Source organism: Sphaerodactylus townsendi, linkage group LG01 (genome assembly GCF_021028975.2).
Source record: "Sphaerodactylus townsendi isolate TG3544 linkage group LG01, MPM_Stown_v2.3, whole genome shotgun sequence".
Lineage (NCBI taxonomy): Eukaryota > Metazoa > Chordata > Lepidosauria > Squamata > Sphaerodactylidae > Sphaerodactylus > Sphaerodactylus townsendi.
The window spans coordinates 172,027,932-172,052,691 of record NC_059425.1 but is presented as its reverse complement, the minus strand read 5'-3'; the positions used below and the strand labels follow the sequence as shown (position 1 = coordinate 172,052,691).

At 42.2% G+C, this 24,760-nt stretch overlaps 1 protein-coding gene across 2 annotated transcripts in view; it reads left to right on the top strand.

The window, feature by feature from the left end:
• The window catches only part of CTNNA1 (catenin alpha 1), an 84,722-nt gene that overhangs the window by 4,277 nt on the left and 55,685 nt on the right, over window positions 1–24,760 (top strand). Inside the window, exons 2-8 of one of the 2 annotated variants that reach the window (XM_048499958.1) lie at window positions 369–499; window positions 5,456–5,562; window positions 6,043–6,238; window positions 9,249–9,415; window positions 10,359–10,478; window positions 10,849–11,115; window positions 15,957–16,160. In XM_048499958.1, the coding sequence (XP_048355915.1) occupies window positions 5,458–5,562; window positions 6,043–6,238; window positions 9,249–9,415; window positions 10,359–10,478; window positions 10,849–11,115; window positions 15,957–16,160 (1,059 nt within the window). In that variant the 5' untranslated portion in view covers window positions 369–499; window positions 5,456–5,457. The remainder of the gene's footprint in view (window positions 1–368; window positions 500–5,455; window positions 5,563–6,042; window positions 6,239–9,248; window positions 9,416–10,358; window positions 10,479–10,848; window positions 11,116–15,956; window positions 16,161–24,760) is intronic. The other variant, XM_048499949.1, reaches the window with a different exon arrangement.

Here is a 24,760-nt window from a genome sequence, read left to right as displayed (position 1 = left end):
CATGGCATTAACTTGGACTTAACTCTGATGTGCATGTTTTAGATTGCTGCCTTAAATAATGCAATAATTTTATGGATTATCTTAATATCCCATCCCTGCTATGAATTGCCTGGTCTCTGAAATGCAGTCCCCCCCTTTAAAGTTATTGCTTAAATGTATTTATTTACAGAGAAGAGTGCCAAGAACACTTTCAGCATAACTAAAACAAGTGCCCAAAGCTTACTAAATATAGTGACAAAACTTCTGTTAACACAGGTGTCCAAATCATCTCAGTCTACTTGGATCTTTCCTATTCCTCAAATCAATTGATAGGTCTTTAAATGTATTTGAATCCATTCTTGAGTTGATGGGTTGTTTCTTGTTTCCAGTGGCTATGCTGGCAGGGGCTGATGGGAATTGTATTCCATGAACATTTGGAGCACCATAGGTTGGCCACCCCTGGTGTAAAGCTTTCAGAACCTTAGGGACATAAAGCGAAAAGGCTTAAATTGACAAAGAGGTATGTTGTCCAAAGCCATCTACCATTATATCTGCAACTTTTCCAGTAATTTTTTGCTCATGGGCAGGTCCACCACATGTGATAGAAACCTGCTCTCTGTGATTTACAATTCCAGTCTAAATCAGGTGACTTACCATAGATGCTCGCTAATTTATGGGGGATGGGATACTACCATTGTAACATTTTCATGATTTTTTCCTCAAACTGAGTTGATATAGTAAAATTAGAACCAATTATTATTATGGAATTCCTTCCTTTGCTGGAAATAGTCCGGCCCAAATCCCTTTCCCATTTTATCTAAACACTTTGCTTACTTGCCACATCAGCATTACGAAGGACACTGTTTCTGTCAGTAAATGAGAATGTTTCCTGTAATGGCATTTGTAATTATGAATGCATCTGTAATTTGTAGCTTTTTTCCAAGGAAGTTTTTAATTTGAAATTTAGTTGAAATAGTTGATTTTTTTATCTCACGAATGCTTCAGTAGATAATTTTATTGAAGTTAATCATGAGAGTATTCCTAACTTGATTTTGTAGGTGTGTCTATTACAGCATTCCCATTTTTTTACCAACTGAAGCTGATAATTTTGGATGTTATCTAGATCTGTCACTACAGATGACAGTGGTGGGTTGCTAGGAGCCAGTTTCTTTTTATATAACTGCCATACTGCAGTTATATTATTAATGATAAAATCGTCCTCGTTATATACCTGGTTCCTAATAGACGTGCTAGTCCAGGGAAAGTTTCCAGTGGCATTCTTATAAAATCTTGTTCAGTGAAATGTAGTGCTATGGTCTTATTCCTTCTGAAAAAAATGGGAAGAATCAGTAACACATTTCTATCATAAATAGTGATTTTTAGTGAGCTGCTGCATGCACTTTCCAGTAGGATTGTCTAGTAGGGTGTTCTTTCCCTCCTTCCTCTAGTAGCTGTTTTATTATGGAATCTTCCCATTGCACTTGGCGCAACGTGTAGCAATGTTAAGAGTGCGTGCTGCTTTTCATTTTGTTGAAGACTCTGCCCAGTATGCGTTGCGTAGTCAAGGATCTCCCTATTGGATGATTAATGTCTGGTATGTGGTCTGCCAGGCGAGTACAGTACTTCTATTAATGCAGAAGTTTAATTGTCATCTAGGCCTCATGCCAAAACTGATGCATTGCTCTGTTCAGTATCTGGTTTGTGTTCTGTAGCCACTCACTGTGACCCGGAGAAGAACAAAAGTTTTGAGCCTCTAAAATGGAATGACATGACATCAGTGGGCAATTACTTCTTTTCAGCAACCGTTTTCCTTCTAAGGCTGTTTTCATTGTGTAATCTGTGGAGGAAATTCGGGGTAGGTGATAATATTTCCCGTGTGAGGTTTTGCAGATAATGCATTCCTCATTTGGTCAGCATATTGGGAATAATGTGATAAAAGCCCAAAGGCAAAGTGACTGAAAGGCTGGGGTAGAATGGGCAGCAGGTCGAGAGAACCCTGGGGAAGAATTGGAGGAGATAATGGCCCGAGGAAAAGGTCAGAGTAGACAGGAAGCTAGGGGAAGAAGGGGCCAGGATAAAATGTGAGCTCTGGAGACAGCTTGTGTAGGTCTCTAAAGGATAGTCTAGATATTCTATGGCAAGTTGGCAGGAAAGAAGTAGAAAGCAAAAATTAGGAAGGAAGTAGAAAGCAATTTATACTATTACTAGCAGGCCCAGCCACGCGTTGCTGTGGCAATTGTCCTTCTCATCACAGTCCGCAACCCACACAGATGTCCATGCAGGTCCAATGATCTGCAGCATAGCCTTTTGGGGTGATCAAATGGAATCCCTCTTTCCCTTTTCAATGCACATCGTTATATGGTGCTGTCTTGTTTTTTTAGTATAAGGTAACCCTTCCCATTCCACAACGGAACTGTCCAGAGTGTGAATCCCGCTGTCCATGAGGCTGGTTGACACGCAGAGTCCTGGCTTGGGTAAGGCAGGAACTGGGGCAAAGTGCCAGAGCTATCCCAGTCCAGGCAGCAGAAGGCAGGGGTGGTGAGGCGCTCAGGATCGGAGGCCAGCTCCCTGGAGTTCGTAAATGAAGGCTTAATGTGCAAAAGAAGCGAGGAGCCGGTAGTGTTGGATTCACCACCCCCACACCCATGGATTTTCTTTAGAAAGAAAAAGGCAAACTCCAATTCGCTTTTAGTAAAAGAGAGCTGTGGCGAATATGGGTGAGGAAGTGGGTAAGTGGTGGTTGGATGTGAGGGAGGGCAGAGTGAGGTGTGTGAGAATGATCTGGATGTGTGTTGTGTGGTAGCAGTGGGTGAGGCACAGAGAGTGAAAGTTACCTGCGTGTGAAGGGGGGGAACCCTACCTGACGTCTCACACGGCAAAGTGTGTATGTGTTTCACTTCCACTTGTATTATCTAATAGTATATGCCCCAACACTATTTACTGTGTTTCTACTGCTTTCGTCTCTCTGCCCATTCTCGCCTTGGAACATTCTGAGACCCTCAGTCCACAGACAGACAGGCTGCACGGACATTCTAAGGGTGACAGTTAAACAGAGGCAGCTTCATGGCCTGGTGCGCCAGGAAAAAGACGTTTTACCTGGCTCAGGTATGGACTTTCGGCGGTTTGAAGGTCCGAGTACCTGCCAGCAACAGGGAAGGATGTCCTGTGAAAATTTGGGGGCGATCCGTCCAGCAGCTTCTGAGAGACACCATCAGGGACAAACACACTGTTAGATTTTTATATATATAGAAGATCAACAAATATATAATTAAGACAGAGTGGTTCAAAGGTTTTATATCCAGACCAATTCAACATTGTATGTGTAAATTATTTTTGTTGGAATACTGCTTAGACAAGAAGATGACATAGCATGTTCGTCTTTTCCGTTGTATAAACTGAATGAAACTGAAAGAGTGAAAACTTAAAACACTAACTGTAGAACACCCAGAGAGCTAGGAATTATATGCTGTGCACGTGATTGTCCACTCATCTGTTGCGTCTGAATTTAAGGTTACGGTGGCACTTCATTAAGTGAATCTGTAGATTTGTAATTTGGATTGCAGTGTGTACTTGGCTTTATCCCCTTATCCTTCACTTATAAATCAGTGAAATGTGTGTATAGTCCTGTGTAATTCATAGGGAATAACCAACTGGAAAAATGCTAATTACAATTTGAAATTACCAAGCTTTTCAAATGTGTATTGAAAATGGCATTCGCCCATTGTTAATTTTCTGAAACCAATTTTTAGAACTTGAACATTTTCCAACCCCACCCCCACAACCCCCCACCCAAAAAAAACAACCCTGAAAAAATTCTACTCCATGTTTCTGGGAGTCTTAAGCAAGCCATAATTGTGATGGATTAGCCTCGTATTTTAGCTTCTACATAATAGAATACTTATTTTCATAATGTAAATGGCATTGTAGCGATACTCAAGTGCTGCATGTTGGTTCTCATGTTAGTGTTCCTGTGTGACTGGAATAGTTCAAAAACACAACTGTCTGAGAGCAGTTTCCTGTGGTCAAATCCTGTGCTACCAGGGAGCACGTTTGGCGGTATCATCTGATTGCCCATCTCTTGGATATTTGTGCCACAGGGTGTGTTTGATGGAAGGTTGCCGGGGGGGGGGGTGTTATTTGACTTATGATTTGATACGTTCTTAGATAAGAATATCTCTAGTTCGCAGGTCCCCCATCAAGGTGCCTTTGGGCATTAAGGTGTCTGCAACTACTCTAGACGATCTTGTTTTTGCCTTGCAAGTGCCTCCTGGTAACTGTGTTCAGGTGCAATTTGAGATTCAACATTTGTTCTAATTCTCAGTTACATTTATACAAATTGCTGCACCTCTCTTATCATGTGTTAAGTTCTATATTGAGATATACTCATGATCAAAACTTGAAGTCTTTGATTTCATTTGGACAAATTCCTGATGAATTTGAAAGTATCTTGGTAACCATGATAACTGGAAATGCACATGAATGCCAAGACTTGAAAATGGAGCTCTTACCTGGCTGTCTTATGTGGCTTAGTCATGCTAGCTATGGCTTCAAAAGTTGTAATTCTTTTTACGGCAGGATATTGGGGTGGGAGCGTTGTTTCTCTACCTCAGTAAGAGGATAGGAGTCAGTCCTTACTTATATATAGGTCAGAGATCATAAACTGATCACCTCACAAGATGAAAGCATTGTGATAGTCGGCACTAAAGCACTGATAACAGCAGTTGGTTTTTGCTATATATTTGGTTTTCTCCATTTAATATAGATATAGGAGTTGGATACAATATTGGCTTCGTTTATTTGGAATATTTATACCTTACCGTTCTTTTCAGTGGAGATTCAAAGCAGTTCATGACATTTCCCCCCTCACCACTAAACCCAATATTTATGATAATTCAACTTCTGAGTTGTGATGTAAAACTGTGCCGTGTGAAGGAGGGTTGGGAGCCCAAATTCCCTTTTTTTGAACCCTTAGAAGGATGCTGGAGTTCTGTGATGGGGGGCAGAGGCTTACTATAGGTAGGCATTCATTTTGTCGGTTATAAATGGGCGGGGGAGTGGTTGCTAAGCATCCACCTTCTAGGCTTTTGCCACAGTGCCAACCACTGCCATGTGATTTCAGTTGTATAACTCAGTTAGGTGTCCCTTCAGTCCATGTTGCCATTCAGGCAAGACCTTCAGTCAGCTGACATCCGATTGATCAACTCATTCAACTGTGAAGATTTGCCTCCCTTCCCATTTTGCTGATCCCAGGAATCACCTGATTGCTCTTTGATGTATATAAGGGCAAACTGGTTTTTGCTTCTACTACTCTTGCATGGAAAAACAGGAATCAGCCTTATCTTTTCAGTCAGAGACTACAGTCCTCATACTTACCTTTTGGGGGGCATAAGCCTTTGTGGAATTAATGTCTTAATTAACAGGAGTAAGGTTGTTCTGCACGTGAGAGAGAAATAACCAGATACTTCTGTCTTCTCAGAGATGACTACCATTAACGCAGGAAATGTTAACTTCAAATGGGATCCCAAGAGCCTGGAGATAAGAACCCTGGCAGTGGAGAGATTGTTAGAACCCCTTGTTACACAGGTAAAGAAAAGCTAACTTTTAATCTATTGTCTTGGCTCCACAGTGTCGCACTGGGAGTCTACTGGTTTTTCTTGCATTTGTATCATTGGTCAGTAGTAGGATCTGCCTTGTGCTTATCGAAGGTGTAATATAACCTGTTAGGTAGGACAAAGCGTTCTTATGTTGTAGATTAGCAGGTTGAACAGGCGTATCAAGCAATTAGCATGCATTTCTGCTCATGAAATGCGTGAAGTTTAAATGGGAGGCTTTTCATGCGAAATCACTGAACTATTGGATCAGGAGAAAGCTAGGAAAAACATGGGAGAAATTACTTCTGAGGATTTAAAAAAAGCAGTGTGAAAGTGGGGGGGGGACTGTCTAAGCTCTTGATTGAAATTTTAATTTAGCAGTAAGCTCTTGAGTTATGAAAGATGCCGATATAGGGGATTAGTCAGAAACTTCTCTCATGTGTGTGAAAATGTTTGTGGGTTTTTTCCCTAGGTTACCACACTTGTCAATACTAGTAACAAGGGTCCTTCCAACAAGAAGAGAGGCCGCTCTAAAAAGGCACATGTTTTAGCTGCGTCAGTTGAGCAAGCCACAGAGAACTTCCTGGAGAAAGGAGAAAAAATTGCAAAAGAGAGTCAGTTTCTTAAAGAAGAGCTGTTGGCTGCTGTGGAAGATGTTCGCAAACAAGGTATATATTATGACCTATGGGAATCTGTGATTTAAAAAAAAACTTCAGTTGACTTTTTAAACTAACATTTGTGCCCTGCCTTACACCAAGGAATGGCAAAGATGTCCGTTTCTGTCACATAACCCTTCCCTTTAACTGAGAATAGATGCTGGAAAGCCCATCTTTAAAGTAAGATGAGCTTCTGTGCATGTGTGTTACCGTCAAGTCGCATCTGACTTAATGGCGACCCCTTGTGGGCTTTCCAAGGTAAGAGAAATTCAGAGGTGGTTTGCCACTGCCAGCCTCTACATCACTCTGGTATTTCTTGGAGGTCTCCCATCAAGACTATTTGCCAGATTGTTTTCTATGGCTCTGAGCTTTTATTTGTTTGCACTGTGGTGACAGTGAGAAACAGCCGGAAGGGAAGAGAATGCTAGTCGAGTCTTCCTTCAGTCTTTATTCCTTTACTGTCTCTATGCATTCTGGGAACTGTAATGTCCAAAGCACCTTATAGTTAATATACTTTGGACATACATCCTGGAACATCCTCTTGCCAGCGTGGTGAAGTGGTTAATAGCAGGTACATTTTGGGGAACTGGGTTTGATTCCCTGCTCTGTCACTTGAGCTGTGGAGGCTTATCTGGTGAATCAGATTAGCTTGTGCACTCCAACACATGCCAGCTGGGTGGCCTTGGGCTAGTCACAGTTCTTCGGAATTCTCTCAGCCTCACCTACCTACCTAGTTTGTTGTGGGGGTGGAAAGGGAAAGGAGATTGTAAGCCCCTTTGAGTCTTCTTACAGGATGGAAAGGGAGGATATAAATCCTAACTCTCTCCTCCTCCTCTTTGTTCCTAAGAGCAAAGAATGAGATGGAAAAACGGCATTTTCCTTTTCCTGCCACCACATTTTTTTTCTCAAAAACACAGGGGATTAATTGGGCTGGGGTGGAAAAGGGCAGGCACAGTTTGTGGGAGGGACTTAGAACCCCAAAGCATTCCTTATAAACCATGTTTCATTCAGTGATGGTCTGAGCTTCTGTGAAGTTGGATTCCTGTTCAACTTAAACAGACTTTTGGACTACCTAACCTAAAATAGCTTTACTTGATTTGGAATCTGAGGGAAACCTGCTCATATTTTTATTTGGAAGAAATGTCGGTCTTTCAGTCTAGAAAGCAGTAAAACCCCAGTACATGTCTTTTTTCATATTTTTGTAGGGTTGAATTTAGTCCTTTATGGAGATGGGCATTTTGAGGCAGTACAAATATTTACACAATAGCCTCGGAGGAAATATTTATGGAAATTGAATGATCTCAGATTGGATGTGATACAATTGAATGTTATTGCTACCAAGCTTGGGCATTAGTTTCATAACTTGAATTCCTAAAGCAGAAGTGAACAGTTGTTATGAAATGGGAAGAATATTAACTGTGACGTTCTCTAGTTCTGTTCTCAGAGGCCTGATTGACCCTGACACACGCAGGCAAATAAGGTGGTAATGAGGTAGCAGAGCTCTGGAGTGGTAGAATGGAGTGGAATGGACTGTACAGCTACAGCATGCATGTGGTGGATTTTCGCTTTGAATATTCTTTTACATAAAAGCCATTCAAATACTGGTGTCTGACAATGGGACCATTGACTCTTGAAACCTTATACTCTGGAAATCTTGTTGGTCTCTAAGGTGCTACTGGACTGAAATCTAACTGTCCCATTCAAATGGAAAATTAGTAGGGTTGGGAGAGAGTGTCTGCCTCCTCAGTTGCTGTTCTGGTTTTTGAAGGGGGTCCACCTAAAGCCTCTGTTTGATTTTCTTGCATCATGTGTGAACCAGCCCTGAATATTCTAACTTTAAGCAGTTCTTAATATTTTTTTCCAAATGTACAGATCAAACTTGACATCATCCTCTCCCCAGTGTTGTTTAACATTTATATATGTGCCCCTTTGTCCAGCTGGTTTGGAGCGTTGGGCTGGGATGTCAGCAGTACACCGATGAAACCCAGTTCTTTCTAATGGGCAGCCGGCCGAACAACCCTCCCCCCCCGCCCCCCGCTCCCCCTGAAGTGACGGTTGAATTCCTGGGGGCCTTGATGGGATGGTTAAAACAGAGCCATCTGAAATTAAATGCATCAAAAATGGAGGTCCTTGTGGCTCAGCTGGGGTGGACCAGATCAGGCGAACTCACGGTCAACCCTTGGCCTCGATCAGGAGTTTGGCAATGATCCTGGGTGCCTCCCTTTCCTTGGAGACTCAGGTCACCACTGTTGCCAGGTCAACTGTCTTCCGTATTTGTTAGACCAGGCAACGTGTGCCCTATTTATCCTGCCCTGACTTAGCCATCCATGCAACCATCACCTGCAGATTGGACCACTGTAACTCGCTCTACTCAGGGCCACCCTTGAAGTGGCTCCATAAATTGCAGTTGGTCCAGAATACAGCTCCTCGGGCAGTAGCTTCAGCTGGCCTGGACCTTTAACCTCCCCTGCTTGCGCCTTTTGTTCCCGTTCCTTTTCCAACCAGTCCTTCTTCATTTTTAATCTGGTTGTTTACCTCTCCAGCATACTGTTCGTAACATCATGTAGGCACTGTTTAGCAGTGGGGATCATGTTGATGATTAGGCACTATCACAGTGGTGGCGAACCTTTGGCACTCCAGATGTTATGGACTACAATTCCCATCAATTCCACAGCCAATTGGCCATGCTGGCAGGGGCTGATGGTAATTGTAGTCCATAACATCTGGAGTGCCAAAGGTTTGCCACCACTGCACTATCATGTTAAAGTTGTTTTTACATTATGTTTTTATCCAACTTATATTTGTTATTGATCTTATTTTTTAAAAAAATCTTGGGTTGTGAACTGGCTTGAACCCTGCTTTGCCAGCGGGAGGCTGGAATATAAACAAGTTATTGTATAATTACATTATATTATCATATTTATCATCCTCTTCTAATAGGAATATAAAACTTAATTTTCTCCAAGTTTTCATATCAACTATGTCCAGTAATCGCTTCCTTGCTAACTTGGTGTGTACACAGGGGACTTAATGAAGAGCGCCTCTGGAGAATTTGCTGATGACCCCTGTTCGTCTGTGAAGCGCGGGAACATGGTGAGAGCAGCCCGGGCCCTTTTGTCAGCCGTTACCCGGTTGCTTATTTTGGCTGACATGGCAGATGTGTACAAGCTACTTGTCCAGCTTAAAGTTGTAAGTAGACATTCATCTTTGGTTTCTTGTCTGTTGTGTTGTTGTGGGTATATCACAGAAGGAATCTGCCTTCACTCCCTGCTTGTAGACTCCCCAGAACAGTGGCGGCGAACCTATGGCAGATGTTCATGGACTACAATTCCCATCAGCCCCTGCCAGCATAGCCAATTGGCCATGCTGGCAGGGGCTGATAGGAATTGTAGCCCATGAACATCTGGAGTTCCATAGGTTCGCCCCCGCTGCCCTAGAAGCGTCTTTGTGCTGCTGAAACAGGATGCCTTGGTCTGATCCAGCAGGACTGTTGCATCCCTCAGGAGTATGATGCCCTCTTTAATGTCTCTTGGCTGTCAGGTTCCATCTAACCCACCCACCCCCCGAAAAAAACCCACATACAACCAAGTGCCCTGCTGTTCATCAATAACATTTAGTCTGTAATTTGAACATGTTGCATTAACGATCTTGCAACAAGTGCGTCAGATCTTATGGAAAATGAAGGGATTTTTGTAGACTTTCTTTCTCGTGGCAAACCCTCCAGAGCCATGCATGCCCTGTCATGTGCTGTTGAGCTGATTCCTACTGATTCCCCCATTGTGGTTTAGTCCCCCTGTGCCACAGCCTACATTGTCATCTTGGTCCTCCAAGAATCTTTCAGGGGTGTAGCTAGGGAACTACAGTCAGAAGGAAGTAGTGACAAAAATCTTTCTATGAATTTTCTCTGTTCTTTAGGGGGCAATCCAGTGTCTAGTGCTGTATGCCTTAAAAGGTGTTAATGGCTTTCTGAAATCTGTATACTTCACAATCGGTACTTTCCACCAAACCAAACATGTCTTTGGGGATGGGGTAACATTGCATTATGCTTCGTGAGCGCTTTTTCTGAATCTCTATTAAGCTGTAAAACCTCCCTATTTTCGACGTAGTTTAAAACCTGCACTAATTCTTCTAGGTGGAAGAAGGTATCTTGAAACTCCGGAATGCCGGTACTGAACAGGATCTAGGAATACAGTACAAAGCCCTTAAACCAGAGGTGGATAAACTTAATATAATGGCCGGCAAGAGACAACAGGTATGGTACAAAGTTTGTATCTTTTTCAAACTGGCTGATAATGTTTGGACAGAATGCATATTGGTCAATATTATAAAACTGATCAGTAGTTCCAATCTGGCAATTTTTATCATCTTGTATTAAAGAACAGGTAAAGTATGATCTATATGGTTAGTGGGAGCATTGGTCACAAAGCAGAAGTTAACTAGAGAAAACATGTGGGCAGTCTGCCCATTGGTGAATAATAAATCTGGGAATGAAGGAGAAGGGCAAAAAAATCATGTGCAGAAGTTACCAAATATAGAGTGCAAATCTATAGCTATAGCTGCATGTAGTGTTCAGCTGTATGGAAGCACGAACCTTCATTTTCATTTGAATGTATTCCCTGCAGGAACTAAAAGATATAGGTCATCGTGATCAGATGGCTGCAGCCAGAGGAATCCTTCAGAAAAACATTCCTATCCTGTACACCGCTTCTCAAGCATGCCTGCAGCATCCCGATGTAGCTGCTTACAAAGCCAACAGGGACTTGATCTACAAGCAACTGCAGCAGGCAGTTACAGGAATCTCTAACGCAGCCCAGGCGACAGCTTCTGAGGACTCAGTTCAGCAGCACAGCGGTGGGGGAGAGTTGGCTTATGCACTTAACAACTTCGATGTAAGTACTACATTTCACAAGAAAAAAAATATGTGCATAATATGTAAGCCTTCTGGAGGGCAGCCAGTAATGATATACCTCAGGAAGGGTGGCTCAGATGTCTGTAGATCACTTTGGAAGCCTGTGAACCCGTTCTTTCTTTATGGTGTCAGTGCGAAAACATCTCTGGGTTTATTATAGACCTTGAGTCTGCATTGTCAAAAGATGGTCCTTGTAAGCACAGATGATTAAAATACAGATTACATCACCTGGAAATTTATAGACAGCCAGGCTGATGTTTTGCTTTAGGCAAGAAACGTCCCAAGACTATTGGTTTCAGTCGTGAAAGTGTGATTGGATAAGGGGCCTGTACAAAGTATAGAACACAGTTTCATTTTGAAAGGACCCACAACTAAAGATTCCGTGTCCACCAAGGCAGCCTGCCAGTAACCACTCTTTGCCCTTGAGGATGGTGATGAGTGATCTTTGCCAGGTTGTCAGATTCCCTGTCTGTTTCTTAAAGACTAGAGAAAAATGTGGATTCTATATGATATAGATCTGAACTGCAGCACTTGGGAAATAATAAAAAACATTCTTTCTGGCTCTTCCCCCCCCCCACCCCCCCACCCCAAAAAAAAACTCCTCAGGAGGGCAGAGGCTTGCATCCATCTTCAGTGCAGTTATGGGTTGTCAAACCAGGCCTCTCCCCTTCCTTGGGAAGTACAGATTTGGGCCAGATGTTAAGACAGGCCAACGTCCGAGGATGCCTGGCTTCTCACCTGTCTTCTCCACCTCTTCCTGCTTCCCCTCATTCCTGCCAACAGTCCACACTTTGGTGAGGTTTTCCTCCAGCATCACTCCCTGATAATTTCCGTCTTCCTCCTGTTTCTTGTGCTTTCAATCCTTCAGGCATTTACTGCCACCACCCATTCTTTCCAGAAGTCAGTGCTGGTATATTGCTTCCAGCCTACACGGTGCTTTAACAGAGTAACAGAAGGGAAGGGAAAGACAGGTTCCCACCTTGAGGCTGAACATCTTCTTTAATCTGCTGTTCAGTCCTGTTACTTAACCTAGTCTTGGTCTCTTCACTTTCCACACCAAAAATTCCCTGCTTACATACTGCCTCTGTCTCTTCCCCCCTCCTCCTCCTGCCACCCTTCTGCCCCAGGGTTCAGGTAGGGGAACCTACTAAACAAGGTAGTTCTATCTGGGCCAGCTTGTAATCAACTGTAAATTTGTTACTACATTAGGGGAAATATAGTATGTAACTTAAGCACAAATTTGTACTTCAGTAGATGAAATTTGAAGGTATAATCGCCTTCAGATTTGACTAGAAACAGTGCCAAATTTAACTGGCATTTGTCATGGAGTTGCAGCCAGTGTGCTAAAAGATACCTGGATGCATCTCCTTCTTTTGGGGGGAGGGGCTTAGCTAGAAAAAATATTTTGAAGATAGAGACCCCCAGCGTTGGAAGTAAATAAAAAGAAAGTTTTGTTTATCTGGGTGTAGAGAAAGAATGCAGACTTCGGCGTGAACATTTTAGAAGAGAAACTTACAAAAGTAGCAGTAGATTTGGACATTGGGTTAAACCATAACTCTGCAGTTATCTGGGAATAAATCATGTGGAACTCAGTGGCGTTTATTTCCGATTAATCATGGATGGGATTAGGCTGCAAACACCACACTAATAAAATTAGCTATCATAAATCCCTATTGAGGGGGAGAATAATAAATATCTCTAAACTGACAGATGCCCAGCTTTCATTTATGAACTTCCATTTTGAGCTCAGCGGAAAGATTTTATGAACTTGGAGCTTTACCTCGTGTATGTATTTTGTTCCATGTTTGCTTCAGAGGCCTCCTGAGCGCTCTAATATACCTGTCCATATTCTGCAATGTTTGAACATTGGTCTTAAGAGTGATCGTTATTTAGTTGAAAGCAGCAGCAGCAATGCTATGACCGCTAGCATATTGCCTTTGATGATTGGATCAAAGATTTGTAGGGGTATGACATGACCGTTAGTATTTTCTTTAGACAGCTTTAAAACATTTCATTTTTGTCTTTCGGAATATTTTACAAGATATTTTTTCCCTCCCAAGTTGGTCAAAGGTTGGGGGGATTTCAGAGTGCTTCGTTAGACTCAAACAGGCTGCCACGGAGAAGGGGATTTTGTTCGCACTCCTTGGTGGGGGGGGATGGTTGACGGGTAAAATAAGCTCCACAAGTCTTGTCAACAGCACTGCTCACTTAATCCAGGGCAACTGCATAGCTCTCTTGTCCTCGCGTAAAGCATTTTCCTCGCCCAATTCTCTTCCCAGCAGAGAAGCTACTCAATTTTCTAAGCATTCTGTTAGTAGTTGGAATTATTGTCAATATTGTGTGGCGTCACAGCAGTTGTCCTTATTGTTAGAGCAGTTTTTTGTGGTTGACAGGTAAACAACCTCTTCTTGGCTTGTGGCCAGACTAATGAGAAGACAATCAAATAGCTGAAATGTTGCCATTAGATATATGAGCGATAGCTCTTCTCTTCCCCTCCTCACTTGTGTCATTTTTCCCCCTGTTTCTTGCAGTTCGGAAGTTTCCACTTCCTCTCCCTATCCCATTCCCTTGGCATTTTTTCTGTTCATACCTCTTTCACCATTAAAATGTGAATGGGATCATGGCTCTGGGGCAGGGGTAGGGAACCTGCGGCTCTCCAGATGTTCAGGAACTACAATTCCCATCATTGGCCATGCTGGTAGGGGCTGATGGGAATTGTAGTTCCTGAACATCTGGAGAGCCGCAGGTTCCCTACCCCTGCTCTGGGGGATATGCGAATCCTGGCATGAACTTATTTTTTGGAGAGGTTGGGTTTTTGTCTTGTTAAGTGAACTCCCTGAGGAAACAGATTTATTATCCTGTCTGTTCTCCACGGAGCTCAGGGCAACCTGTTTCCCCTTCCTTCCATTTTTACCTTGAGAACAACACCATAAGGTGGGTTAGCCTGACAGATCCAAGAGCAGCCAGCAAATTTTGTGGCAGAGTGGGGGTCAGAAGATGGACCCTCCCCATCTGCATTCTAGCACTCCTTTCCCTGTTCGGTACTGACAGCACCCACCATTCTCTATTTAGGGCCATCAGTTTTTCTCCGCCTGCGTCAGGGAACTGGTCTTGTTTTTAAAGCTATTAAATGACCAGACATATGTGTGATACCATCTTACACTAAGAAGCATCACATCCTGAACATTCCAAGTGTAAATTAGGGGAGGGGCCATGTTAATAGGTGTAAATCCAATCATAAAACTTTACTGGAGAAGCATATGGGTCTTCTCTAAGTCACTTTCTCTGTAGATCTGGTATAAGTTCTGGGGCAGGTTGTCTCACTGGCCCTTCATCTGTCGAGCAATCTCCTTAAGAAGACCAAATTCTTCACTTGATTTTCCATGTGGCAATAAAGGCCAATATTCAGGTTCTACCTTAGAATACTCCTTTTGGGAATAATTTAAATGTGCGTGTTATTAGAGTTAGTAGTATTAGCATTATTATTGCCAGTGTTAGTAGTATTAGCATTATTATTATTAATGGTATTACTACAACTTACTACTAATAGTATTACTACTACTATTTCTACACCATGATTTTATTTTAAACATCCTTGAGTATTTGATGTCAGGCAGAGTAATGAGTTTTGTAAGTAAATGAGATTATTAGCCTGTGCTCGTTTCCCCTGGGACTTTGCACTTCAGAAGAACTCTCAAAATGCCTCCTTCCCTGCATGCATGAATGTAAGCTGTGCTGGCTGCTAGGCATTTTGAATTGGCAGCACTGAAATGCTTGTTGGTTAACGCTGTGGAATGGAAGTAGGCAAATCGCTTTGAGAGAAATGCAGGGATTGGCTGGTGATATTGCAAAGGCACCACAGGCTACTGTGTTGGACGGCTTTAGAAAAGCTGTTGGGTTGTTTGGGGGAAGGGAGCGCATAGTGAGTAACAAGGTCATAGGTATTTATCTTCCCCTTTATATTTCCAGCGAGATCTCTCTGACATGAATTGACAAACTTAGCTGAGGAGTTAGAAATTAATTGGCTTGAGTCAAGGTGTATGAACTGTTGAAAATGTCTCTAAAATAATTGCAAGACTTTACAGCAGAGGTGTCCACCTCTGGCACTTCAGATGTTCATGGACTGCAGTTGGCCATGCTGGCAGGGGCTGATGGGAATTGTAGTCCATGAACATCTGAAGCGCCGGAGTTAGAACCCCTGTTTTACAGGTACAGTGTTTGTAACAAGTTACGACTGTTAGTGTGAATGAATGAGATATGTACATGAGAGGGTATGTAATACCAGCTCACTAGTCAGGAAGTCAGGTGCGGCTGCATTTTTCAGTAAACCGGTAAAAGGAACAAAAAGCATTTAAAATATTCCTTTACTAACAGCCATGGCTACCTTGCTTGAAACCAGTCTTTTCAGGGAGCCATTTTTTTTAAAAGAAAGGGAATCACTGAGGTATCTTTAATTAGGTATGAACTGTGCTAACACATGCCCAGTTGAAACTCTGTTATACCTGAAGAAATTGAGTTTATGGTATAATATTTTAAGTATGGGTGCCTAGAACCCTCTAGATTTGGAAGCTTTTCCTTTACTGAATGCAAAATGTTGGTACCCATTTGGATTCTTTTATTACGGTAGGCCATTCCTGATTAATTCAGTGAAACTGAATAATTCTGGGTAAGGCTTAATATAAACGTGCCGGTCTTCTGCTTGTCAAAGCATAGCCATTGCCACTCTTAATTTTCCCTTCGGAGTTCTAGCATACTTTCATCGCGCTGGTCCAGATAAGCAAATTATTTATTAAGCACTGAAACCCCTTTTCTCTTTACCAGAAACAAATTATTGTGGATCCTTTGAACTTCAGCGAGGAGCGTTTTAGGCCTTCCCTGGAAGAGCGCCTGGAGAGCATCATTAGTGGTGCAGCCCTGATGGCTGATTCATCTTGCACACGTGATGACCGACGGGAGCGCATAGTTGCAGAGTGTAATGCTGTGCGACAAGCCTTGCAAGATCTCCTTTCAGAGTACATGGGAAATGTGAGTAGCCAAAGTGTGTGTGCGTGTTTTCTAAATTAAGTTTTAGCGTTCACGTCTGTGAGGTTTCAAGGAGAAGCAGTGAAACGGTACGGCTGGAATTTAAACACAGAACCCCTACAAATATAATCGAAATAGGGAATTAATCCATTAGCATCTTGTTCTTCCTTTTGGCTGGGTTGATTTAAAAAAAAACATATACACTAATGTCTACTTTATTGTAGACCTCTTAACTTAAGGGTTTGTCAATGGGTAGAGTGGATTTTTATACTAAAAATGTCTCTGGATGCCCTTATTTTGTGGCCTAAATTGCCCTTAGAGAACTTTTCTAAATTTAAATTTGCTTGACTGCAGCCTGGAATCATGGCTGCTGTTTCCTTTTAGTTTCATGAAAGCATTTTCCCCTTCTCATCAGTCTTTTTTCCACATAAACCAAACCTGCTACTTGAAGGTTCATGTGGCTTGCTTTCCAAGCCTTCGCCTTCAGCCTGAACTTTGCAGCCTGTGTCTTCCATGAGATGTGGCAGTAGTTGGGAGAGAGAAAATACAGAAAAGAAATCAGTGTGTCAACAATCCTTGTCATGCCACAGTTTTTGTTATGCAACCTGGATTGACGTATTCTCTGTTGAAAATTGCACTGTGACTTGCATAACTGCCTGTCAGCTAATGAGCCAATGTCTTGCTCTCTGTACCCCCCCACCTTCAGCGGTAAAGTGGGTGTCAGCCAGACAGAGAGCATTGTGTGCGATGGCACCTTGACTTCAGCTCCTTCTCTTCATCAGTTTGACTGGTGACAAGCTGAAGCTTTAGACATTAGATGGATTCCCTCCTCCACAAGTTGAGTTGTACCCCCCCCCAAACACTACCCCCCACACTATTAATTCTGCTACTGTTTTATTCCTTTCCTTGTTTTACTGTATATTCTCCTCTCTGCTTTTGTGGTTTGAGATACTGTTTTATTAAACAGCGTGCTACATGTTGCTCTTAATTATAGTCAATGTTTTCTATTTTACTGATACACTTCATAAGCTTTCTTGGGGATTTTCCAGTGTTATATGGGTTATACATATTTTAAATAAAGTAATTGCTAGGTTCTTCTCAGCAGTATTAAAATTTTTATGGTGTTCTTCGCCTTCCGTCATGGTGATGTCTCCTTCAGAGTTTACGAACACAATGTTGAGTCGAACAGCTGCAGCCTTGGAAAGCTTAAATCGTGTGTAAAGATGACTTCCCCATTCTGTCATTATGTAACTGTTCTGTTTGAGGCAGGGGATTGAGAGTTGTCGTAAGTGCAGTGAGTATCATTGCAATGGAATGTCCACAGTATATGTCGGACTGTGATAATCTTGTGATGTGAAGAATCCAGCTCTTGCCTGTGAAACAGGAGACAGGCACTCTGCCTGAGAACCAGCTGAATTCAGCAGCTACTTGTCAGCATTCTTGGATGGCTGGGTATCTGAAAAAATTTATAGGAAGATGGCCTTTTTTCCAAAAATGGTCTGATGAACAGTAAGCATCCTGTCTTAAATCCATGCAAGTGGGTGGGAAGAACGTATTTGAAATAAAATATGAGCACTTTAGCTTGAAAACCAGTGATGTGATGGGAAGGGAGAACTAGTGTCTGCTAGACCAGTGGTCTTTATGGATTGGGACCCACTAAACTGCGAGTACATGACAGGAAGAGTGGGAGCAAGATTCATGAAATTAATGGTGTGACAGCTATAATCATGGATAGCCGATCAACGGGGGTAGGGAGCTGAAGTCATGAGATGTGTCCATTGAGATGCTTGAGATACATCATATTGAGAATCACAGAATCATAGAGTTGGAAGAGACCTGCAAGGTCCATCAAGTCCAATTCCCTGCAGTGCTGGAACAAATAATCAGTGCCTTGGAAGTATCCCTTTCAGCCAATGAATAATGTTTCCTTGGATGTGCTTAAAGTGCTGTCAAGTCACAGCCGATCCAGTAGGGTTTTCAAGAGACTAACAGTGGTGGTTTGCAATAGCCTTTGTGTGCACAGCCCTGGAGTTCTTTGATGGTCTCCCATCCAATTACTTACCGGGGTCAGCCCTGCTTAGCTTCTGAAATCTGATGAGATCAGGTTAAGTTGGGCTATACAGGCCTTATCATCCTGCTATTTCAGCATACAAAGAGGCAGGAGGCGTGGTTTATCCTCCATGCATGTTCACTACCAGCAGGCTGTTCCAAAAGGCAGCAAAACAAAAGTGGTGTGTTAGGGTTTTGTAGTTGAATATGTGGAACTCCATTATGAAGACCTCCACTAGAGCAGGGGTCTGCAACCTGTGGCTCTCCAGATGTTCATGAACTACAATTCCCATCAGCCCCTGTCAGCATGACCAATTGGCCATGCTGGCAGGGGCTGATGGGAATTGTAGCTTATGAACATCTGGAGAGCCACAAGTTGCAGACCCCTGCACTAGAGCAAAGCTTTCTGGCCTCTGGCCTCTTTTAAGAGAACAGGTCCTTAAACTATTTCATAATATAATGTATTAGAAGAAATGGGTACTGCTGTGAAAACTGAGTTTTATGACCATTTAAGGGGTAGAGATTATGCCACAGCTGTGGTTCATTTTATAAGGAGGGGATGTTGTTGTTTATACCCCCCCACTTTCTCCCCTGTAAGGAGACTCAAAGGGGTTTACAATCTCCTTTTTCTTCCCCACCCCCTTACGACAAACACCCTGTGAGGTGGGTGGAGCTGAGAGAATTCCGAAGAACTGTGACTAGCCAAAGGTCACTCAGCTGCCATGTGTTGTAGTGCATTACTGTTTGCATTTGGGAAGGAAGGATTTGCTAAACAGCTGATCAGATGTTCAGCCCACAAGATAACACTTTGCTCAAAGGTTTGCTGTTGCTTCTTGCAGCCAGCTATGTGCAGTTAGTCTTTGCTGAGTTCATCTCCTCCCAAAGCAAGTGTAGATAGTAAGATGGATGGAATAGTTGACTAGGAACATCTGGGCTATGAGCTCAAGCAGGCATCTTCCTTTTCATCCAACTGTAATTGAGAGAGGTCTGCTATCCACAATGTGCAGGTTGAGGCATTGGAAATCATAATCATAAAATAGTTTCCCATCATAAGAGGGCATTCATGGCTGTGTTAGACTGGCTGGTGGCAGGAGGAAAAGACCAAAGGAAGAAGGGGAAATGCTAAAACAGTTATAGAAGGGTGAAGGGAAGGAAGGAAGAAGGGAGAAACAAAGATTAATGAGGAGGACAAAATCAGTTACAAGTACAGTAACTCTGGAGTATATTGACAGAAAAGCCTTTGCATTTTCTCTCCCATAGTCCTGTGAGGTAGGTAAGATACTCTCTTTGAAGTAGGGGAACTGAGATTGAGGGGTTTGTCCTGTGCCCCACAGCCCCTTCATAGTAACTTTTGGACTGAACTTAAGTATCTGAAGTTAAACACTCTAATATCTAGAACAGGGGTCTGTACCCTGTGGCTCTCCAGATGTTCATGGACTACAATTCCCATCAGCCCCTGCCAGCATGGCATGCTGGGAATTGTAGTCCATGAACATCTGGAGAGCCACAGGTTGCAGACCCCTGGTCTAGAACTCTTAAACATTAGCAGGTATAGAAGAGCACAGAAGCAAGGTTGGCACGCAAACTCTGTTACTAAGGTTGAATAAGAAGGAAAGGTGAAGCATCACGTCCTTGAGTGTGAAGGCTGGCAAGGAGTGTTGTATTCTTACTTTTAAAGACAGGAGCTTCATAATCCAGTTGTTACCTGTTCGATATTTTGGATATTTGCATACTTAAAGCTCAGACATCCAGTTTATCATGCATCACTTCCACATATTTATAAATTGCTTAAGATAATAAAGCTGCAGGGGAGGGGGAGAATCAGTTTCTTGTAATGTTGAAGGCTTTCACAGCTGGAATCACTAGGACCGTGGTGGCGAACCTTTGGCACTCCAGCAGGGGCTGATGGGAATTGTAGTCCATAACATCTGGAGTGCCAAAGGTTCACCACCACTTCACTAGGATGTTGTGGGTTTTCTGGACTTTATGGCCGTGTTCCAGTAGTATTTTCTCCTGGTGTTTTGGCCTGCATCCTCTGAAGATGCCAGATGCAGGCGAAACGTCAGGAGAAAATACCACTGGAACATGGCCATATAGCCCAGAAAGCCCACAAAATCTTAATCAATTTCTTGCTTTTATACTCCAATCCATAACAAGTACTGCTGAGAATGTACTTGAATCTCATCATGAGAACTGGCACACTTTATAGTCTCACACTTTTAAGAGCTGATGGTATACTTAAACCCAGAATTCTAAATCATGGCTTCCTGCATGAGAAATTAAACTTTGCTTTACGATAGGCATGAGAAGCCATGCACAGTTTGAAAACATCAGGAATGCCAATATAGCTTCTTAACACCTTTTGGACTTCTCTGTTGAGCCACTGTTTGTGTTGTCCTATTAGGATGTGCAAACCTTCAGCATGACATTTAAAAGATGCGTTCCAAAATACCTGTAGCTCATGCTAAAAAAAATCATCATAACTCCATCTAAAGGAAAGACAGTTGAATATTCTAATCCAGTGGTTTTTGAGCATCTGGGCCGGTGACAGACTACGATGTATGCCATAACCCCTTCTTTTTGCCACTGCTTGCCTACACACACGTTCCCTCTGCTTTACAATCCTTTCATCATTGCCTGACTCATGGCCTTGTGAGATTAAAAGCTTACCTGCCAGCTTATATCTGTGTCACAGAACAGCTTGAGGAGGATGTTTGGAAGGCTTTCATACCCAGAAGGGATTGTTGCTCATGATTGGCTCAGAGCAAATTGTAATGCTGCATGAATATAACAGGTAAGGAGTCTTCCCTTAAAGAAAATGGACATCTTCCTCAAGTGGAAAAAGAGCACAGATTCCTTGGTTGAACAGGACTAAATGCAATCGGAGAACAAATTTAAGAATAAAATTGCTGAAATAAATGAATAATAAGCAGGAGGCTTGTTCACATGTCCTGTGTAGAAGAGGTACTGAAAGAAAATGGTTAAAATAGCACTTGTTGTGGGGAAGGGGTGCCTTGACAAAACCACATCAGGTAGAGATTATGGCGAGAGATGAAATTTTAAAAGTAAATTTCCAAAGGGGACAAATCTAATTAGTTAGAAAGGCAGCATACAAATGCTCTGTGTAAAATAAAAGAATATGATATTATGCCCCTTAACTGTGAAGTATAGCTTATAGCTTCTTATTGGCAGGCTGAGCAGTAGATCAGTAGAAAACAGTTTTGAAACTGAATTATAGAAGGCGGAAAGCTCCAGGAAATGGTGCTGTCTAATTCCAATCTTGGGTATAGAGTAGAAAACACTACAAAGGCTAGAGTTGTCAAATATACCGATATAGGCCTTGCTGAGGAATAACCAGCTGGCTTTCAGAGGAATCCCTGATACCATTTCATTCTAAAGTACATATTGTTAAAGATGAGGAATTTGGATTTATAACCCCCCTTTCTGACTTACAAACTCCTTTCCCCACAACAGATACTTTGTGAGGTAGGTGGGACTGAGAGTTCAGAGAGAACTGTGACTAGCCCAAGGTCACCCAGTAGGAATGTAGGAGTGGGGAAACAAATATGGTTTACCAGATAAGAGTGTCACTCATGTACTGATGTGGAGAAGTGGGGAATCAAACTCAGTTCTCTAGATTAGAGTTAACCTACTCTTAACCACTTCCCCACGCTGGCTCTCAAAACTGCTTTTTAAAAAGCTTTCATCACTGTTCCTCAACAAAATGCTTCCAGGAAATTGGCCTCCATGGGGTAAGATAATAGACCCTGTTATGGCACAACAGTTAAACATCAAGTGCAGTTTCCATGAAAGAGTTTGGTTAGTCTGCTGTAGCCAAAGTAAGTCTTGCAGTACCTTGAAACAAATTCATTTTGGCATAAGCTTCTGTAAGCTGGAGCCTTCTTTTTCAGATGGCTGGGGGTTAGGGGGAGAAGTCGTTATGAAGAGCTCAGAAGTCCTGGTTTCTGAGTACCTAGGCATGCTGCATGGCAGAGTACAGATGAAAATGAGATCTAGTCAAGAGTAAATGGTTCTCAGTCGGTAGGGACCACTCCCAACTGTGGATGAATTGGTGAAGTAGGATGAATCTGAATAGTGTACATAAACCTGAAAGGAGGCTTATTAGAAATGGAGATGCTCAAAAACCAGTGGGAGAGCACTTCAGCTTTTTTGAACAATAATAGACTTGAAGGTTGCATCTTAAGCAGAAGAATTTTTAAAAGGCAAGTTCTAGTAAGAAACTGCTGTTAGTAACAAAGCACCATATGAATTCCAACGAACCTGGACTCGGTAGGGGCTTAACGGTTAACTCCCAAGCAATCATTCTTCCTTTGAGATTGAAGGCTCTGCAAGACTGTCATTTAGGATGTACAGGGTAGAAATAAATGGTGGTGACAGTGGTGGAGAATAAACAGTGGTCTCTACCGAGAATCTCATTCTACAAGCAGGGAACTCATAGGGGAAGATAAACCCTCTTTTCCCGCCCTTGAACCCTGCATTATAGTGAGCAGCTGGCTAGGAAAACTCCAGTGCCTTACGGCTACAGTCTGAGCCCCAAACCACTGCTCAAGAACCTCCTGCCCCCCCGTATTTATTGTCTTGTTCTCAGTTTGCCCATCTGTCCATTGGCTTGTATTTTCTCTTCCCCCCCGCCCCAACCAATACCCTGCTTTTTCTAATGTTTGCAAAGAGGCAGGTATGGCATCTTGGTTTGCCAAGATACTAGCTAGGTTTTTTATAACATCACTGGCCACCGAGGCCAAAGGAATATTAACTCAATTTTTTCTTTTTATCTGTTGTAGCCCTGGATGGCTATAGAATGTCTGCATGGTAGGACCACAGTTGAGACTTGTGGTTTTTTTTTAAGAATATCAAGATCAAAAAGGGTCCCCTGCCCCATAGCTCTTACAGTCTACCATCAATAGTAATTTAGAATAAGAGTTTTGTAACCTGCTTTTCTCTACCGTAAACAAGCTCAAAGCAGCTCACAATCACATTGACTTTCTCTCCAAATTGCATCCTCACCCGCCTCCATAAGGTAAGTGGGCTGAGAGAGTTCTGAGAGAACTGAGTTCACCCAGCAGGCTTCATGTGGAAGAGCAGGGAATCAAACCTGGTCTCCCAGATTGGAGAGCACCACTCTTGACTACACTCATTCTTTGTATTTACTATAAATATGAAACACTGCAAATGTGGACATCACAGGAGCTGGCATCTCTAAAAGCCACTTGTCAGAAATTCTTCTGCATTCCCAATTAGTGGTTTATAAGACAGTCTTGAAATATAGCACTGTAAGCTAGGATCTGTACAGCTCTTTCTGGAGCCTGGCCAATGTAGTCAGTCCATGGCAAAGTTGTTTACTTTTTGTTCTCCTATGACAGGTCTCAGGTGAATAAAATTTTCAGATATTAATACTTCTCCAAAAAAGCACACTCGAGGAAGTGGTGCTAAACAAAGTATCTCGATTAAATGTCTTAAAATACCAGCTGGTAAATCCATAGCAAATTTATGTTAGGCATTGGATGAATGTGATACATTCATTGCTTGTCAGACACCTGATAATACCTGAAAGTATTTGTGTTGATTCCCTTTCTGAGGAAGTAAAAATTAAGTGGTTTTGTCAAATATTTAATTAGGCATTAGTAATCAACACAGTTTTTAACAATAAAATGGCCAGATTGTTCTAGAAATGAGCAAGCCCCGAAGAATTTTACTTTCTTAGAATGTCAAACTGTAACTGTTTATCATAGTCCCCTCAATTTCAAAAATAATTCATGTAATTTTTTTTGGGGGGGGGTATTGTTGAGAGACCGAGACCTTCATTGAACAAACAGCTGGTTGGTATTGGTTCTTTGGATCTGGGCAAGATGGATAATTTTACTAAATTTTAACACTTGTATGTTTAGGGAAGGTTTATTGTAGATTTGGTACCTTGTGGTAATTCAGTTATTTTGGTTAGTTTAGAACAACTTATTGGTAAATTTGGAACACAATACAGAACTTTATTGAACTCCTTGAGACTGTAGAAAGCTTGGAGTTCCCCCACTCAGACTTTCTGGAAGTTCTGGCTTGCAGCATATGTAAAGGGGTAGTTTAGAAAAAAAAGCTCTTGTACTTTCTAGCTTTTTTTTTACTTCTTTCCCTCGACCCAGAAAAAAAATCTAGGATTCTTGCCAGTTCTCATAGCCCATCAAGACTTGTAATAATGAAAGCAGCTATCGGTCTTCAGAACAGGAACAAGTTAACCTGGAATTTTGATGTGGTCTAGAGTTTGTCCTTAGTGTTGAACTGCTGCTGTGCCCCCCAAAAATTCTGCTGTGCTAGCTTAGTACATATTCTGTCCCGAAGAAGAGGTTAACCAATTTAAGAATCCTTAATCTTCCTCTAAATGGGGCTTCCTAAATCAACAGTCCTTTAACTTCTTTAGAAACATATTCCATGAATAAGTTCTGCCTGTAATAACTTTCCATGAGCGCTAGCTGTGTATCATTGAAAACAATGGTGTATATGTGGCAGCGCACAGAAGCGAAGAAGTTATTGTGGTTAGTACTCCA